Raw genomic sequence first — 19,514 nt, forward strand, 5'->3', positions numbered from 1 at the left:
TCGTTGCAGAGATGTCCTCATTTTAACATTTATCCACAATCATGAATTATCTCTTTTTACAAGACAGGGATGCTCTGTGGGATATGAAATAACTCAGTCATCAAAGGTACTTTTCTATTTTGATGACTGCCGATTAAGAGTTCTAAGGTAACTTCCTAACTAAAGTGTCATCAAGGAACTCTGCATTCTAGTCTGTCTCTAAAATCCAGTATCTTCCAAAGTAAATTAAAAAGATAGTAACAGTTTTGATCCAAGACTGCCAAGTTCCTAGAATAAGGCTTAGTTTCTCTCTAGGATATTCCAGCTCTAACCTGAAGAAGGCAACATGATTTGTTTCAGGTTACAACAATGCATTTTAACACTTTCTCAGTAGAGAAAAAAGGGGGAGGTTAAGGGGACCATAAACTGCTTCAGGCGTAGTGGTACCATTTAGAAATAATGTTTCAAAAAGCAGTTCATGTGGAAGATGGCACGAGGAGCTTGTTTGCCACAGGTATCTGAGGTGGATCTCCTGCCTGCACTTACAATTTCAGAACTGGTCTGTAAATACAGGACAGTACACCAATCTCCGTGTGACCATCCAGACGTTAACTCTGCTGGTACCTAAATTATAGCAAAAAAAGAAAACATGGGTGTCATTCTTTTCAGATTTAGGGCGTAAAACTTGACAAAAAATTTCAGTTAGCCTTAGAAGATGACATTGACAAAATGGGAACATCTCTTGTAAAAAAAGTAAATCTTCTGGTTTTAGAATTTTTCATGCAAGAGACTTAAAACTGCTGGAAATGAAAAATGGAAGAAAAAGTTTGAATCATCCTGATTCCTCTCCAGTCACCATAAGTCATCATTGGAATTCTATTCAAATAAAAATAACTTCTCGAAATATTGAGCCAAGGTTTTGTTTTCTGTTTTTTTTTTTGTTCTTTTGATCACTCAAGTCATGAAATACAGTCTTGTGCTAAGCCTTTCTTTTTTAAATTTGTATATTCAAGTGGCATTTTTAGACTTCTCTATGTATCAGATCGTCCATCAGATCATCCTAGGATATAATTTCATAGCATTTATGACTCCTTATATTTTTAAAATCCTAAAGTATTTTTTCAAAAATAAACTTATAGTTTTACAATAGTTTCAGATTTACAGAAAGATGAAGATGGTACAGAGAGTTTCCATGTATATAAAACTCAATTTTCCCTATTAACACCTTACATTAGCATAGTACATTTGTCACATTTAATGAACCAATATAGAAACACTATTATTAACCAAAGTCCATACTTTATTCAGACTTCCTTAGTTTTTACCAAATCAAATGTTCTTTTTCTCGTCTAGTATCCCACTCAGGGGATACAGATACCATACTACAGTTTAGCCATTTCTCCTTAGGCTACTCTGATCTGTGACTTTTTCTAAACTTTCCTTGTTTTTTGATGATCTTGAAAGTTTTGAGGAGGAGTAGTTAGGCATTTTGTAGAATGTACCTCAGTTGAAAATCGTCTGATATTTTTCTCATGATTAGACTGGGGCTTTGGACTTTGGAGAGGAAGACTCAGAGATGAAGTATCTTTCTCATCACATTATTTCGTATACATCTAAAGTACTATTAATTGAAAAAGAAAACTAAAGACATTAACACATTCTCTGATCCATGTTTTCCTAAACAAAATAGATCTATTCAAAATAATCATGCTGGGCTTCCCTGGTGGCGCAGTGATTGAGAGTCTGCCTGCCAATGCAGGGGACGTGGGTTCGTGCCCCGGTCTGGGAGGATCCCGCGTGCCGCGGAGCGGCTGGGCCCGTGAGCCATGACCGCTGAGCCTGTGGGTCCGGAGCCTGTGCTCCTCAACGGGAGAGGCCACACAGTGAGAGGCCCGCGTACCGAAAAAAAAAAAAATGCTAAAATACAATTTATCGTAAATAAACTGTACATAGCAGGATAATACTCTATGGACCTCTATTTTCATTTCTGCAGAATCCTCAAAACCCTCAGTTTCTTATTTAATTAATATAAAATTAAATCTTAGACTTTGATACCCACTGAAAATTTCTAAGGGAATATCTCCATAACTAATGAATTTTCCATTTCTGCTTATAAAGATATTCTAGTTTAAATGAAGTCATTTGCAGGTATAGACTGTTGAAGCAAATTTTATAATAAAGCTAGAAATTCATCTTAAGGATAGATAGAAAATGTCCTCAAATTCATAGATTTTATGAATCCCAGTGTAACATCCTGAATACATTCACTCACAGTAGCTGCTTGTACTGTGAGTAACCTTGATTTTATATGTTCGGGTGACACTGCAAATAGAAATCTAATTTTTAAAATGGGTTCAAATATTTAAATTGGTTCAAATATTTCCATACGTGTAAGAGTTATAAATAGACCACTAGATTGGGGATGAAATAATAACTCTGGATTACAAATGGCCTTTTAAAACATTGATTAATAGATACTTCTCTTTTTCAGTCAGGAACTTCACGCCCACTGTACTGGGAATAATCTCCACACAAAAGAGCTTTATTTTTATATTTTCTTTAAAAAAAAGCAAGGGTTATATATTTTTCTGACTTTGCCTTTACATCAGTAACATTTTAGAAAACATATGATGTTTCCCCATATTTTTGAGACTCAATTTCTTTATCTTTTTCTCATTTTGAGATTAACTACAATAGTTTATGTTTTTAAATTACCTTATGGGGAAATGGTATATTAAGGATATAAAACTCAAAAGTTCACTGAGGAGTGACTAAGCCTAGTATTATTATATTGGGATTCTTGGTCAAAAATACATTTCTCAGATATTTACAATGTAATTGATACTAAAATAGTATTCACTAAGAGGAAGTTTTCTCTGTAGTAATATTTGCTGGAAAAGGTGCCACTGATGCTTTTACCTTTAATATAATTTGATTTTGTTTGAATTCTGTTTTCACTTGAAAACGTAAGCTCTACGTAAGCACATACATGCTGAGCACATTGATGGACGTGGGTGACTTACAGTGTTTGCACAGGGAGCAGTCAAAGTCTGTGATAGATGTTGTTGACCAGTATAATACCTAAGGCCTCATACAGTACATGTTGTTGACACATGAGATATTTTCATTATTAATGAGTAAGTGACTTTCATCTGGGGTTCGGAAGATAGAAAGAAGTTCTATGAGTAACCTTCAGGGTGCTAATTAGAATGAACTTTTCAGAACTTTTCAGGATACTGCGGTAATCCAAGTGTTAGATAAGGCAGGTGGAAACTCGTGATGGATCCTGTGTTCTGAAGTATTTTAATTTGATTTGTTGAATGAATGAGACCAATGCAAGGTAAAAAGAAGAAAGCATTACAATTAATATATTTTAAAATAGATTTTATTTTTTAGAGCAATTTTAGGTTTACAGCAAAATTGAGCAGAAAGTACAGAAATTTCCTATATCCCCCCCACCCCAACATATGTACAGCCTCCCTCACTATCAAAATTCTGCACCAGATGGTATATTTGCTACAATTAATGATCCTACTCTGACGCATGATAATCACCCAAAGTCCATAGTTTACCTTAGAGTTCACTCTTTTTTTTTTTTGCGGTACGCGGGCCTCTCACTGCTGTGGCCCCTCCCGTTGCGGAGCACAGGCTCCGGGAGCGCAGGCTCAGCGGCCATGGCTCATGGGCCCAGCCGCTCCGCGGCATGTGGGATCTTCCCGGACTGGGGCACGAACCCGCGTCCCCTGCATCGGCAGGCGGACTCAACCGCTGCGCCACCAGGGAAGCCCTAGAGTTCACTCTTGATGTTGTAACTTCTGTGGGTTTAGACAAATGTATGACATGTATCCATCCTTATAGCGTCATACAGAAGAGTTTTACTGCCCTAACAATCCTCTGTGTTCCACCTATTCATCCTTCCCTCTCCTGCAACCCCTGGCAACCGGTGATCCTTCTACTGGCTCCATAGTTTTGCCTTTGTCAGAATGTCATATAGTGGGACTCATACATTATGTAGTCTTTTCAGACTGGTTTCTTGCACTTAGTCATATGCATTTACGTTTCCTCCATGTCTTTCCATGGCTTACTAGCTCATTTCTTTTAGTGCTGAATAATATTCTATTGTCTGGATGTAGCACAGTTTATTTCTCCATTCACCTACTGAAGGACATCTTAGTTGCTTCCAAGTCTTGGCAATTGTGGATAAAGTGGCTATAACTAAGCAAATAATTTTTTAAAGAAAGCTTCTGATCACTACTTGCGCTAAGATAGTTTTGGGCCATGATGTTGACAATGATGATGCTTGCATATTTTCAAGTAATTTACATAATAACGTAAAAATTTTTTCTGCAGCTCACTTCACACTGTATACTTTTCAGAGCCTACTGAGTTCAGTATTGTTAATGCTGTCCCATTTTGCATTCTTAGTGATAGTATATTCAGGTGTCCATTTGCTTTTTTTTCTGACTTGGTATTTTCTCATATTAGAACTGTGGTTCTCAACCAGGGGCTAGTTCCCTACCCCACCCCCAGGGGACATTGAGAAACTTTGGTTACACCACTGGCATCTATTGGGTAGAGGCCAGGGATGCCATTAAACATACTGCAACGCATAGGACATTCCCCATAAGAAAGGATTTTCTGGCTGAAAATTTCCATCGTGCTGAATTTGGGAAGTCTTGATTTTGAAATTTGGTTCACGTCCAGTCCCTCACTCATCCGTGCATTTGGCTGTTTTGTTGACATTGGCAAATCATCCCCATTGTACTTTTTTTTTTTTTCTCCTTCAGGTGTGGTACCCTGAAGAGCCTAAAGATAAAATAGCAAAGATGTTTTCACATCAAATGGACTCACGAGAGCTTTACTGATTCCAGTAGAGCAGTAGTTCCTCACACTGGACACCCACTATTGTACATACAGATATAGTTGGCAAGAGCAAGGCCTGAGCATCTCTTTCTCAGATTTGCCAGATGATCCTAACGTGTGGCCACAGGTGGAAAGCACTATCAGAGGCTGTGCACCCTCAGTGCATGTCCATCCAGTGAGACTGCTTGAGGACAGTATCTCTAAGCCTGGAGCTGTTTCTGCCTTTGATAAAATCTAAAGCTGTTTCCTTTTTTTTTTTTTTTTACACTCTTTCCTTTTGCTGTTCAAGTGGGGACATGATTGAGTCGATACTCTTTAAATCCATTCACAATGAGGAAATGTCATTGAAAACATATTATTGTGAAATGAGGGGGCTCTGAGTTAAGATTTAGCTAAGTCCTTTTATATCCTGTGTCTCGAAACATTAATGAGAAAGGGACCTTATAGACAGTAACCTGAGTGGAACCCAACAGTATACGTTTGGTATATGTTTGCATAGATCCATTTTGTTCACTAAAGGTTGGGTCTGCCTCATGCCTGAATTTGTTCATTATATCATAACATTCCATTTGGTATGTGGCTTATTTTTTCAGTGTTTACATAGTTCATAGACTCAGAGACTTGGGAGTCAGGGTCAGCTGGCTCTTTTTCATCAGGGCTGCTAAATTCTAAGATGTTATTTTTACCCTGATTGGTGCACATCTGCTAAAGTTGCCCAGAAAGCCTGTAGCTCAACAAAGTCTGATTTTCTTAGACATCAAGCCTAAGTTCATAGGAGTTCAGACGAAAAACGAATTACCTTTTACAAGTCATTCTCCAGTTAAATACACTGTAATCTCAATAGCTACGTAAGCAAGGATTAATCATCTATTTTAGCCTTCTTTCAAAGGTTATAAAAACCTTGTCTGCCGCAGTTCTATGTTTCAACCTCCCGTCTAAATTTCTAACAATGATTAGAATATCCAGGTTGAGATCAAAGCAATAATTACATGTTTCTTTTAAAATTTTAAGCCACTAAGAAGTAATTCGCAGCAATTTTGTTGAATTTAATACTAACCATCAACAAATGTATTTTGAGTAAAAACAAAAACAAAACAAGAAATAGGATAACAAGAAGATGCTATTGTGAAAGTCATTTGCATGTTCTGATGAAACGGTACTCAAATAATGATGTGATAATGAGATTGCTGGATACTAATTATGAATCTGGCACTCAGTCCCTATCATTTAATGGTGGCTTTTTTTACCATCGCAGATCAACAAGTTAACTAATCTAAACCAAACCAAGGAAATTTTACTGAGATTTTTTTTCTTTGTGAATTAGGAGGAAATGGTCAGCATTTTAATATGTGAGTGATATATTAAACAATGGCTGAAATAAGAAAAGCCACTGAGTCTACTTTATATGTCAAACTTCCACAAGACCCATCCCTCCCTCCTTTCTTATAAACAGGGCCACAGCTGTTGAATTTAGAAAGTAAAATTCCTTGCTGTTCAAGGCAATAAACACCAAATGCAACGTAAGTAGGTTAGTCTGTCCATACCTCACCTTTAGAAATGAAAAATAATTTTTTGCTGAATCAAACAACTTCCTCTCTTGGGATTTCTTCCTAAGTAAGATTTACCGTGGACCGTGTTTACTGTTAAGTGATTTCATATCTGAGCCCTGTGAGAGAGGTCTGCTAATTTCCAGTTTGTGAATGAGGAGGTGACTCTGAGCCTTAAGTGAGATGTCAGTGATCCAGTCCTCTGATGTCAAGTCCAGGGTTATTTTATTTCTTCCAGTTTTTATTTGTTTGTTTTCACTAAACTCCCCAAACAGATATTGCAGAGTTAAATTTCAGAAAGTGTTTCATCTGAATAGATGTTAATAAAGGAAAAAATAAGATTTTCAAAATCAGAAGAATTTTTCAAATGCTCAGAGATTGTTCTAATAAGAGTAGCTTATTGAAGATACAGAGAACAGACTGATGGTGGCCAGAGGTAGTGGTCAAAATGGGTGAAGGGGGTCAAAAGGTACAAACTTCCAGTGATGAAATAAGTAAGTCCTGGGGATGTCATGTACAGCATGGTGGTTATAGTTAATAATGCAGTATTATATATTTGAAAGTTGCTAAAAGAGGAGATCTTAAAAATTCTCATCACACACCCACAAAAATTCATAACTATGTCTGGTGACAGATGTTAACTAGACTTATTGAGGTGATCGTTTCACAATATATACAAATATCCAATCATTATGTCATACACCTGAAACTAATATAATATTATGTATCAATTATACCTCATTTTTTAAACAAAGTAGCTTATTTATTTATTTAATGCTCAGACAGCAGAATGCATATCTGTCACAGTTCTAGTGCAAAGCTAGAAATAATTTATGATAATCATGAGATATTTTATTACATACAGAGAATTTTTACCTGGAATCACACTTGATCAATTTAAGTAATTCGTCAGTCTTAGTAAGTATCAGACTCTAAGCGAAACATAAAATAGGAAGATAGACTTATATTTTTAGCATCTTTAATTTGGATACTTTAGTGACCGTGAACTGCTGCCCCCTGAAATGTAACTGCTAGGTACTCCAATTCAAAAGTAAAGTCTGCTGTGTCTTAGAACAAAAGTTATGCACTAGTCGTCATGAAAAACATTTTCTCACAGCAAAGATTTACTCTGTAACGTTCAGCTTTACTGCCGTGCCATAACATTATGGCAAATAGGAGTCAGAACTGTGGTTTAAGAGTCACTCCTTTCATTGCCTTGTCAGGTAGCAGCAGCACCATGTTTCAGAGGGCTCCACGCCGCTTTGAGTCTAAACCTATTGAATGCTAAGTCCCATCCTGCAGTGAATAGCACCTTCAAAAGAAGCTTTGAAAAATCCCGTGGGACAGAAAGAAAAACAAGATAGAGAGGACGAAGCCAAAAGCGCACTGATTACTGTCCCGTGGGTTCCGAGTTACTAGCTCCCTCCAGAGAACTGGGTCTGGAGTGGCCATATCATGTTCATTGTTCCCGAGACTGTCGATTAGCCTGGAGAGCTACAATTGTGAATAATGAAAATGTTAATAAACAGGGCTTTTTCCACTCCAAGGCGTTCCATTAACAAGATTTCTTCAGTTTTGGGGTGGTTTCCAAACTTTCTAGAGTCTTTCTCCTTGAGTGGGAGCCCTCTTTGAATAACTTTCCCAGACTGAAGAAGTCCTCATTCTTTTTATTTTCTCCAAACGTGAAACGAAGCCTAATTTCCTTATTGCGTAGAGTCCTATCATTCAGGCAGATATATATATTTGATGGTAGTAATAGTAACCACAGTAATACTATCTAGAATAAAAACTAGCTAATACTTTGTCTGGGCTTCTTATGTGCCAGATTCGATGCTGAATGCCTTTCCCATATCATCTCATTCCAGCCTCTCTACAATCCTGCAGTGATTGTAATTGTAGATTACAATTGTGATTGTAATTGTAGATCAATTTAGGAGGTATTCTCTTGCAGAGGCAGACACAGAGACATAAAGAGCAGCCTAGACTCGTTCCAGCCCAGGAGTCTGTGCCTTTAATCAATGTGCTCTAAGGCCCCTGTTATTGCTAAATAAATGTGACAGTTAGGCTGGGGACACTGTAAGTGAGTGGCATATCAATCAATGTTTGGTCAGTCAATCAATCAGTCAATCAGAGGTAAAATTAATATGCATGAAAGAAGACTGAGATTTAAAGTTTACAGAAGCCATTAAAAAGGAATAGAAATACACACTAATATTATATACTAAAATGACTTGTGAATCATCATATCGAGAATGTTAAATGTAAACACAATTAAGTAGCTTAAATATTTATGATATAAAATCGTGCCCATTTAGTTGTAACATAAAGTTATTGACAAGGTTTTAACTCACTGTGCAGAATCCCCTGTGAATTTACCAGTTAATGTTTTCTAAAGTTTAAAAAATGTGCGGTGAGATCTTTAAGATAAATACATGAACGAAACAGGCATCAAGATGCAGCTCGATGGTCTCTTCCTTTGCACATCAGAAGCTCAGTTTTCTGGCAGGTTTCTTCCCGTTCCCCATGATATTCACCATCTCTCAGCTTCCCAGGTTGCAGTGCCTACCTGGGTTGTAATCATTCAGACCTTTGATATTGAGCTGTGTAAGTTAAGCATAAAATTCTTCTTTTCCGGTAGATGATGTGTTTTCTGTCTCGACTTCTCTCTTGCAGTTTATTATGCTGACATACCTTTTCATGCTGGCCTGGCTCGGAGTCACGGCGTTCACCTCGCTGCCAGTTTACATGTACTTCAACCTGTGGACCATCTGCCGAAACACCACCTTAGTGGAGGGAGCGAATCTCTGCCTGGACCTTCGTCAGTTTGGTAGGTGGATCTCTGGCTCATGTGGTTTCTCCCAAATAACTGCCTCTAAAATAGTGTAAATCACTGTGGAGCCATCATTGCCTCTTCTATCAAAGAGACAGATGTATCAGAGTCTTCACGTTTAAGTCATTCTTTCGGAAACAAGTAGGCATTTCAGAGTGACTGGAAGTTGATTTCACAACATGAACCCGCAAGCATGTGTATGTGAACAGGCTGTCAGGTTGTGTTTCCTGGTGTTGGCAAGTTATCATTTTGATTTTCCTGTCGTGATTCCTGTGAGCTTTTCCTACTCAGTGTGATGTTTGCATAGTATTTTCATTCTCTCATGATAAACTATACAATCTGTGAAGTCTGCTATGAAGGTCATCTAAGAAATATGTACTTCCTCGTCTTCTGAAATAGGGCAAAAAACAAAACAAAACACCTTAGCATTTCATAATAACAAAATCAAAAAATGTTAAATAAATCAGTAGTCCTCTTTGGTTATTTTTATTTAGGCCTAAAACCTCACATCATAATAATACTTTCTTATGTAGATAGGGACTTACAACGTGTAGACCCTATTCTGAATGGTTTGTATATGTTGACATGTTTTAATTCTTACAATAATTAAATATGGCAGACACTGTTATCCTCTTTATAAATGACAAATTGAGGAACCAGGAGATTAAATTACCTGCCCAAGGCGATACAGCTAGTAAGTGACAGAGCCAAGATTCACCCCCAACTAGCTTCAGTCTTTTCTTAGCTAGAAATTAACTGCCTCTCCTGTCAAAACAAGTACTGAACTATGAATGTATAGAGTCTAATCTCACCTAACCTGTTTAGAATTCTATCCCATCATTTGTAAAAACATGGGGGCTACAGAATTTATAAAAGATACGCAAATTCACAGGCTCAAAGGGACTTTTTTTCACAACACAGCTATTAAAATCTAAAGAACATTCTAAATGTTTTTCTCTAATGGGGGTTTCCTCATACTTCAGGCAAGTGGGAAACATTTCAGTAGATGGTATGTGCCAGCCTGTGGCTCTAAGGTTATACTGTAGACAGATTGTAGGGTACAGATAGAACTAGTCTATCCCCAGCTAGCCGTGTGTTCCAAAAGTGTGGCCTGCCCACCCTCTTGTCAGAAGGAGTCCCCAGCCCCCATTGTCTGGCCCGAATGAAAAGCAGGATGATCTGCTCTGTGCATGAGGTTCTTGGCAAGAAGATGATGGAGGGAATGTGGACAGCTCTTCCACTGGGGAGGTTTTAACTTCAGAATCACGTCCCACATAAACACAGGAAAAGGAAACGTCGGCCCCAGCTGCTGGATGCAGGTCACTGGAAAATACCTGCTTGGAAAACCACGGCCCTGACTTCAGTAACCACCACCCCACATACTCCAATGTCTTCCTTTAATTCTGCTGATCTGAAAACTTAAGATTGGAAAAGATGTGACTAGTGTCACAGAGAGGGTTGCCAGGTAGATTACAGGACTCCCAGTTAAGTTTGAGTTTGAAATAAACAAGCAATATTTTTTTTAGTCCAGTATGTCTCAGATATTATACGGGACCTAATTCCAGTAAGTGTAAAGTATGACTATGATTAAAGCTGCTCTTTGAACCTTAGCACTGTTTACAACACAGTTACCAGGATTTACGCAAGTTTAGCTTTTCTTTGTGACATGGAAGGGAAGGCACTTTTCAGATGTCATGAAACCTTTTACATCAGCCTTAAAGGCTTTCTGTTTGCTCTTAACACAGAATCTACTGCCTGGATAGCACTTATTTACCCTCCAGATAATAGGTCCTTAACAGGAATGCTGAATGTTCATATACAATCAAGTTATAAACAAGGGGCATCAGAATAGAAAAGAACGTTCACTCCCCAAAATGTGGATTATGATGGGTACAGACAGAGACAACAGAATGTCCTGATAGATTGTATGTGGGGTTGAGAGAAAAAGAAGATTCAAGAAAGAATTCATTTTTTGATTGAGCAACTGGAAAGATGGATTAGCTATGAGATGAGATGGGAAAGCCAACCAGAAGAGCTTACTCAGGAGTGGGGCAGGTGAGGGAGAAGATCGAAAGTTCAGTTTTGACAATGTTAATTTTTAGATGCTTATTAGACATCTCAACAGAGTTGTCAAGTAGGAAATTGGATATATGGGTGTCAATTTCAGGAGAGTAGTATGGGCCTGGCTATATGGATTTAGGAGTCTTGATAATGTTTGAAGTCTTTAAAAGCTCTGAGACAGGATGAGATCAGCAAAGGAGACAGATGACTGAGGACTGAACACTGGGAAGCACCAATGAAAGGGGTCCTAGCGGAGAGGAGGAACCAGACAGAGATGCTGAGAGGGAGAAGCCGATGAGAGCAGAAAGGCAAAAACAAGAGACTGTAGAGTTTGAACCCAAGAGAAGACACCATGAAGGACGCAGAAGTCATCACCTGCCTCCAGTTCTGCGGACTGGCAAGTACAAGGAGAACCGAGAATTCGTCTTCCGCTTTCACCATTTGGAGGGTATGGGTGAGCTCTATAAGAAAAATTTCCATGGAGGATTGGGGTGAATTTGACTAGAAAGGGTTTAAGCAGAAATGGAAAGAAAGAAATTGCAGACTGAGCAAAGGCAACACTTCCTGGAAGTTTTGCTGTGAATGTGAATAAAGAAACGGGTGAGGAAATGTACGCGCAGCCAAGGTATTCCACGTGAATGAATGAAATCTGTAATAGATCAACATGGAGGAAGATGGCCTTTCCTGGGAAGCTTTCTCACTAATGATGGTTCACTAGTCACATCTTCTGGAGGTTCTTTTTTACCCCCTCTTAGAGCTGTCTTGGCAAAAAGGGAAGGTCGCAGAGAGGGATCTCTACATTCGAGGTACTGCAGGTAGGTTTTTTTTTAAGTGAAATAATTGCCCAAACTCTTGGCAAAGCAGGACGGTAGCAGCTCCACAGAGATGGACAGGGGATGGTGCACCTCAAAGCTAAGAAGGTGTGTATATACGTACATATGAAAACTCAATAATATGTGCATATATTATTATGCAGCAAGTGCTCAACGCTTAGGTATTAGTTTGCCCAGAACTTGTGAATTTTTCTGCTCATGTATATATGTGTTTAACACTTCAGTAGTTCTCCAAACAAAATCAAAGACCCATTTTAGGATGAACTTGCTCACTTCTCTAACATGAGGACTGTGGCAGCGTATCACCTGTGTGCTTGTTAAAAATGCAGTACTCCTGGCAAACAGTCACAGATTCTGATTTAACAGTCCTGTGGTGGAGTCCAGAGATACAGATCTGTGATAGCTCCCCAGGAGATGCTGATGCAGTCGGTCCATAAACCAACTGGAGCAAGGGTAAATAGTAGTGAAATGGCAGCTTTTTATTTCCCCTTACTAATAGCGCTGTTTTCAGAATTAGCAGAGAAAAACTGCTCCTTTGGGCAATACATTTTATAGACTAACAGAGGCTTTGTACCAGCAGAACACTTTTATTTATTTATTTGCGGTACGCGGGCCTCTCACTGTTGTGCCCTCTCCCGTTGCGGAGCACAGGCTCCGGACGCGCAGGCTCAGCGGCCATGGCTCACGGGCCCAGCCGCTCCGCGGCATGTGGGGTCCTCCCGGACGGGGGCACGAACCCATGTCCCCTGCATCGGCAGGCTGACTCCCTGCCACTGCGCCACCAGGGAAGCCCTGATGCCTACACCATGACATTAATGGACCAAACCAATGAAGTAGCTACAATTGAATATGAAGATTCTGGTGGCTAGATTCCATTGAATTCAGATTGAAAATGTTTTTAATTGCTTGAGGCCTAAATAGTCTTGATCTTTCATTCAGTTTTTTCATAATTATTGTCAAGCAATGAAAGCTTGTAACAATTTTTGTTACAATATAACAAAATGAAACTTGCTTAGATTTTATCAGCTCAAGTTTCTTTTTCTCTCTCTGGGATCTTGAAGACATTTATAATGTTAAACTGTAATTTTCTCCATGTTGCAGGGATTGTGACAATTGGAGAGGAAAAGAAAATTTGCACTGTCTCGGAGAATTTCCTGAGGATGTGTGAATCCACTGAGGTGAGTGTTTTCACAGCCTTTAATTTTGTCAGAATTTGAGGTTCATTTCGTTATTTGAGGAATATATAATTAAATCGACATTGAGTTTCCCCCTCTTTCTTTCAGAGGCAAGGTCACATCCAGTGATATTGTGCAGAGGGACTAGAAAATAAATATGAGATACTCTGCATATTTCGATAAAAATTATAATTTTTTTTCTAGAAACTGTCATTTTAATGAAAGTTGAAAAATCATAAAGTTATATTTTAAAGGATATAACATAGCCTTCTGTGGTTATACTGTTACTGGAAACCATCATTATTAATCATGATTTCATCTTTAAAATGAAATTACATTAAAATGGTGCAGTTGCAAAGATTTAAATAACTTGCAGGAGAAAAGATACTGTAATAATGTTTTTGGTGAAGTGATTTGTCACGGGTGCACTTCTGTTAAAGGTGAACAGAGTTCTTATTTGTAAGGCAGCAGGCATCCTTATCTCTCTTCTGTTGTAACCCTGATGTTCATTCTGTTTCTCTGTGGTTTCCTTTGCAGCTGAACATGACCTTCCACTTGTTCATCGTGGCCCTTGCCGGAGCTGGGGCTGCAGTCATCGCTATGGTAAGACCTCAAGCTTGGTGTTGCACTTTGCCTGTAGAGACGATAATTTACCTCTAATGTCTGAAGTCTATACAAATCATATGTATTTTAATATAAGTAAAAAAAAGGGTGGAGGAGAATGGGCAAATAAATAAGTGAAAAACAAGGCTTAACCTAAAGAAGGACTATCATTACAATAGAGCTAATATTTGGTAATCAGTTGAAGAATTCAGACACTCCATAATATTGGTAACACTAACCAAAATAAGTAGCATTTTAGATACGAGTCTACTATTAACATAAAAAATCATTTCTTTAGCATATAAGTATGTATCAGTGGGATAGTCAAGTAATTTAATCAATTCCTTGACTTATATTATCCTTTTTTCCTCCTTAAATCAGAACATATAAAAGCCACACTGAGTCACTTAGGAAAAAAGGATTCATTTATTTCTCCCCACATAAACCTTGGTAGTCTCGTGTCGTGTCTTCTGTATCTAACTTTCTTCAGAAATATTAAGAACGAGTCCTGAAAGTCAGGCTTTTACTGAGTTTTGAGGACCTACAATGTGCTAGACACCGTCCCTTCTTTGTAACTCACCGGGAATTCCGGTTTGTTCAAGGGAATGCCAAGTGGCAACAATGAACAATGTACTCTGCACATCAGTCAGAGCTTTTGCAGCCCAGGTCCTCAGTCCTTGTGTCCTAGAATATAAGTAGCATAGAGCTCTAGAAGGTGCCCAGTAAACTCACCCATGGTATAGCCAGTTCAATACGCAAAAATGATGAGTTAATTCTTACTCATTTTCTTATTGGTATACATCTCTTTCCTGTATCATTGTGTCAAAATTGTTTTGTTAATTTCTTTCTGCTGTCCATTGACTGCCTTAACATACTACAGTAGTCACCATTTAGAATTGACCTTGGATTCTTTATGTCCATCCCTACTTTTCTAGAACCAGCCTACCTCCTGTTTTGACTAATCAAAACTTTAACGTTCTTCAAAAATAGAACTACCATATGACCCCGGAGCTCTACTCCTGGGTATATATCCAGAAAAAAAAACAACACTAGTTCAAAAAGATACATACCCCAGTGTTCATAGAAGAATTATTTACAATTGCCAAGACATGGAAGAAACCTAAGGGTCCATCAACAGATGAGTGGTTAAAGAAGATGTGATACATATATATATATATATATATATATATATATATATATATATATATATAATGGAATACTACTCAGCCATGAAAAAGAAGGAAATCTTGCCATTTGCAGCAACATGGATGGACCTGAAGGGCATTATGCTAAGTGAAATAAGTCAGTCAGAGAAAGACAACCACTGAATGATATCACTTATATGTGGAATCTAAAAAGTACAACAAACTAGTGAATATAGCAAAAAAGAAACAGACTCACAGATATAGAAAACAAACCAGCAGTTACCAGTGGGGAGAGGGAAGGGAGGAGGGGAAACATAGGGGTAGGAGATTAAGAGGTACAAACTGGGCTTCCCTGGTGGCGCAGTGGTTGAGAGTCCGCCTGCCGGTGCAGGGGACACCCGTTCGCGCCCCGGTCCAGGAAGATCCCACATGCCGTGGAGTGGCTGGGCCCGTGAGTCATAGTCGCTGAGCCTGCGCGTCCGGAGCCTGTGCTCTGCAACGGGAGAGGCCACAACAGTGAGAGGCCCGCATACCGCAAAAAAAAAAAAAAAAAATAGAGGTACAAACTATTATGTATAAAATAAGCTACAAGGATATATTGTATAACACAGGGAATATAGCCAAATTTATAATAACTATAAATGGAATAAAACCTTTAACAATTGTGGATCACTATACTGTACATAATATAGAATATGAAGTATACTTCTATAAAAAATTTTAGTGTTCTATTTTACTAAATTATGGATAAAAATAATGCCTACCCTTTAGGGGTTTCCCTGGTGGTGCAGTGGTTGAGAGTCCGCCTGCCGATGATGCAGGGGACACGGGTTCATGCCCCGGTCCAGGAAGATCCCACATGCCGCGGAATGGCTGGGCCCGTGAGCCATGGCCATTGAGCCTGCGCGTCCGGAGCCTGTGCTCCGCAATGGGAGAGGCCACAACAGTGAGAGGCCCGTGTACCGAAAAAAAAAAAAAAGCGTACCCTTTAAAGCTCAGAGAAAGTATATACCTGACAACTTAGTTTCTTTTTCCTATTCGTCCATCAAAATTCACCATTTCGAAAACTACTTTTTCTCTCTCATAGACTACGAGGGAGGGAAAGAAAGAAAAACAAATAAGTGATCTCATTGGTCAGTCTATTCAGGAAAAATCAGGAGCTTCCTTTTTGAACAGGGCACTATTCTAGCTATTATGAACGTATATAAATATTCATGATTCGTATGACACAGTGCTTGCTTTCTTGCAGTTGACAACATAAAATTCATTGTGCAAAATTCACTGTATGGAAAATTAACTTGTTAATTAAATCTACAGGTTTATTTTGGGGTTTCCATGAGCCCTCTTCCCGTTGCACTGTGGGCAATATATCATCTCATTAATTCAAGTTCACTGGACTCCACTGTATGTGAGACTGTTTCCCACAGTGGATTAGAAAACATAAATACATAAACATGAAATGTATAGTCTGGGTTTGAGTAAATGAGGACAAAAGGACAGGAAACATCACATAAAGATTAAAAATATTGAATTAAGACCCTTGGGTACTTCGGAGTTGAAAGAGAAGAAAGATACTGAAAAAAGGGAGCTGAGAAGACAGTGTCATAGTTGGAGGATTGAGGAAGGAATATATTGTATTTATATTCTTTGTGTTACAGCAGAAATCTTCATTCCATTTTGTTAATGAACATATTCTATATAAGTATATAATTAGAATATTTCTTTCCTGATAGCAAGGTGTAATGAAGACACAGAACAGACTTCCAGTATAAATTATCTTTGTCTTTGATTAGGTCCACTACCTTATGGTTCTGTCTGCCAACTGGGCTTATGTGAAAGATGCCTGCCGGATGCAGAAGTATGAGGACATCAAGTCGAAGGAGGAACAGGAACTTCATGACATCCACTCTACTCGCTCCAAAGAGCGGCTCAACGCATACACATAAACAGCGCCTTCCCCTCCTTTCCACCATTCAAATGCATTGGTGATTATCTAAGGGCCATCCAACCATCCAACCTTTTGAAAAAGAAAATGAAAGTGCTTCTCATCAATGATATGGAGGGTGACTTATGAATCACCTGAATACAGTTCTTTGTTGTTTAGCACTTAATTTCCTAATTTGTTAAATTGGTGTAATCAGAGCTCTCCTACAAGCTCCTATCCAGCCTTTTTTTTTCTTTTTTAAATTTCTCAAACTCATTTAATAATTCTGTAAGATCAAAGAGACTAACATTGTCAAATGCAGAGATTTCTTTGATTTTTAACCACTTCCATGTGTTATACATTATACCTTTTGCATTATTTCTTATGTTTTGAAAAGAAAAATAGCTTTTTATACTTTTTAGTTTTGATTTCGGTAACTAGTTTAACTACAGGTAACCTTCAAAGGGACCATTGTACATTATGAACGATAGACAGAGATGATATCATGATGACCCGAAACATGCAAATCTTGTCTGAAGATCAGTGGCCACGTTGCTATAGGCCCTGGTTAATGTTTTCATCAATCTAAGGTGCAATTTCTAAATTTGTAAGAGTAGGTTTAAAAAAAAAAGTGCTTCTTATCTTTGTTAACATTGTATTTTTTCTTGATGTACTTAAAAGGCATTACTCTCTGATGACTCATGTTTCTGTCGTGAGCATGTAGAAACAATGATGCTTATGCATGGCTACTTACCTTTTTAAGATTGTGACACCAGGCTTACCTTTTAAAGTTTAGTATAGAGACTGTTTTAACAGAAATAACTACTGTGGACTATTGGCAAATGATCTCTTTGTGATTTAAGCAGTGGCTGGATTGGAACTTTTAATATGTTAATGTGGGACATTAATTACCTTTATGAAGATGGTGTATTAAAAATAAGCACACTAACCCCTCTGAAGTTGTTTTACCTACTTTAAAAAATTTTAATGGATTGCACCTCTGTAAACTATCCCTCAAATTGTGTATGATATATTTGAAAAGGTTTCCATTAATACAGTAGCTTTGCTTGCAGCCTTCCAATCTATGTCGGTTTACCTGTAGTGTTTTTTAAAGTGTGGTCAGAGGCCACTATACAATGTATCCTTTTGAAGTGTAGTGATATATTTGTGTTTTTATTTCCAGTAAGTCATTTTAACCAAATGTTCATTCGTATTCATTTATAAGACGTACCTATATCAAAAGAATAAAAAAAAAGCAATCAGTATTATTGGACCAAATTTGGTGTTTGTTTTAACCTTAACTCTTCTTTCGGTTATTTCTAATGCTACAAGAATGCTGTAAAGTGTCTTTTAAAATGATATAGCCTGACGAGACTTTGCTGTCAGTGTAAAAACTAGGTAGTATTGTGCACTGATTTGACCATTGTGAAATCTTTTCTCAGTGTAAGTGCATTTCTAATAAAATTTATTGAGTGAAACAATCTTTGTACAATGACTAGTCATGCATCATCCATAATTTTACAAGTTCTTGTAGTAGGAAGGGGGGTATTACTAGCTTATCTGTGGCATGATTATGCATTCTGTAGTATTATTTAATTAATTTGGGGTTTTGCTTCTTTTTTTTTTTACACTTAGATTATCTTACTGGTTCAACATTTTTCTGATACATGCAGTATTACAGATATTCAGCAAAAGTATTAATGGGCTTCTTTAAATTCTATATTGTAGTGTTTCGGTTCTGTGTCTTAATAGTTTGTGATGATTTTTAAAACTGTCTTTTAAACTTATGTAATGATGTTGATGTTTTTGGCGCTTTTTTTTTTTCTGGTATTAGAGTTTGTATTTTCACAAAGAGTGCTTTGTAGCAGGCATTACAATTAATCTGTTTTGTACATAAATGTGCCAACAGCTTGATGGTGGCGTTTTTGAAATGTAGAACAAAGTGCTTGCAAAATGTAATAAATACACTTGTGTACTTTGTGTACTTATTATTAGTTTCTGCAGTGTTTCTTTTTTGTTTTTTTTCTTTCTTGTTTTGTTTATTCCTCTTTCTTATGTGTGTGCATTCTTTCCAATGCAGTAGACGCTATTTCTTTCAGATGCTTATTGCCTCGGTTGAGCTGACCTGATACTTCAAAATGCAATGAAAATTCTGTGCATGGACCATACCATGGGGATGCTGAGTGGGGAGAGGGTGGAATGGAGACTGTGGAGGTCATTTCATTTAGCAGATGGTAACGATTCCCAGTTTATGCTATTTCCTTGCCTAATGTTTACTGTTTTGTGTTTTCTTTAGTGCTTCGTAAACTAACAGAGAAACTAAAAAGACTAGTGCAATTCAGAAAGAAAAATGATTCTTGGTTGGCTTCAAAATTTCAAGGTGAGAGCAATGGAATGAAAAAAAAATTTTTTTTCCAGAGTTTTTGTTTGTTTTGGATGTAATTCCTTCTGGCCAAACCAGAAGTAATGGCAATTTTAAAATAATAAAATAATTATCTAAAAAAACTTAATTTTTATAAGGCCTAAGGAATTATATTAGCCTTCAGTTATTTTT

At 37.8% G+C, this 19,514-nt stretch overlaps 1 protein-coding gene across 3 annotated transcripts in view; it reads left to right on the top strand.

The window, feature by feature from the left end:
- GPM6A (glycoprotein M6A) overlaps positions 1 to 18,944 on the top strand; it is a 248,062-nt gene extending 229,118 nt beyond the window's left edge. For all 3 annotated transcript variants that reach the window (XM_019921618.3, XM_073798724.1, XM_033848840.2), the window contains 4 exons: positions 9,063 to 9,216; positions 13,215 to 13,291; positions 13,826 to 13,891; positions 16,830 to 18,944. In XM_019921618.3, coding sequence (XP_019777177.1) covers positions 9,063 to 9,216; positions 13,215 to 13,291; positions 13,826 to 13,891; positions 16,830 to 16,982 — 450 coding nt within the window. In that variant the 3' untranslated portion in view covers positions 16,983 to 18,944. The remainder of the gene's footprint in view (positions 1 to 9,062; positions 9,217 to 13,214; positions 13,292 to 13,825; positions 13,892 to 16,829) is intronic.
- The last annotated feature ends 570 nt before the right edge of the window (positions 18,945 to 19,514 follow it).

This window comes from Tursiops truncatus, chromosome 21, assembly GCF_011762595.2.
Source record: "Tursiops truncatus isolate mTurTru1 chromosome 21, mTurTru1.mat.Y, whole genome shotgun sequence".
Taxonomy (NCBI): Eukaryota; Metazoa; Chordata; class Mammalia; order Artiodactyla; family Delphinidae; genus Tursiops; species Tursiops truncatus.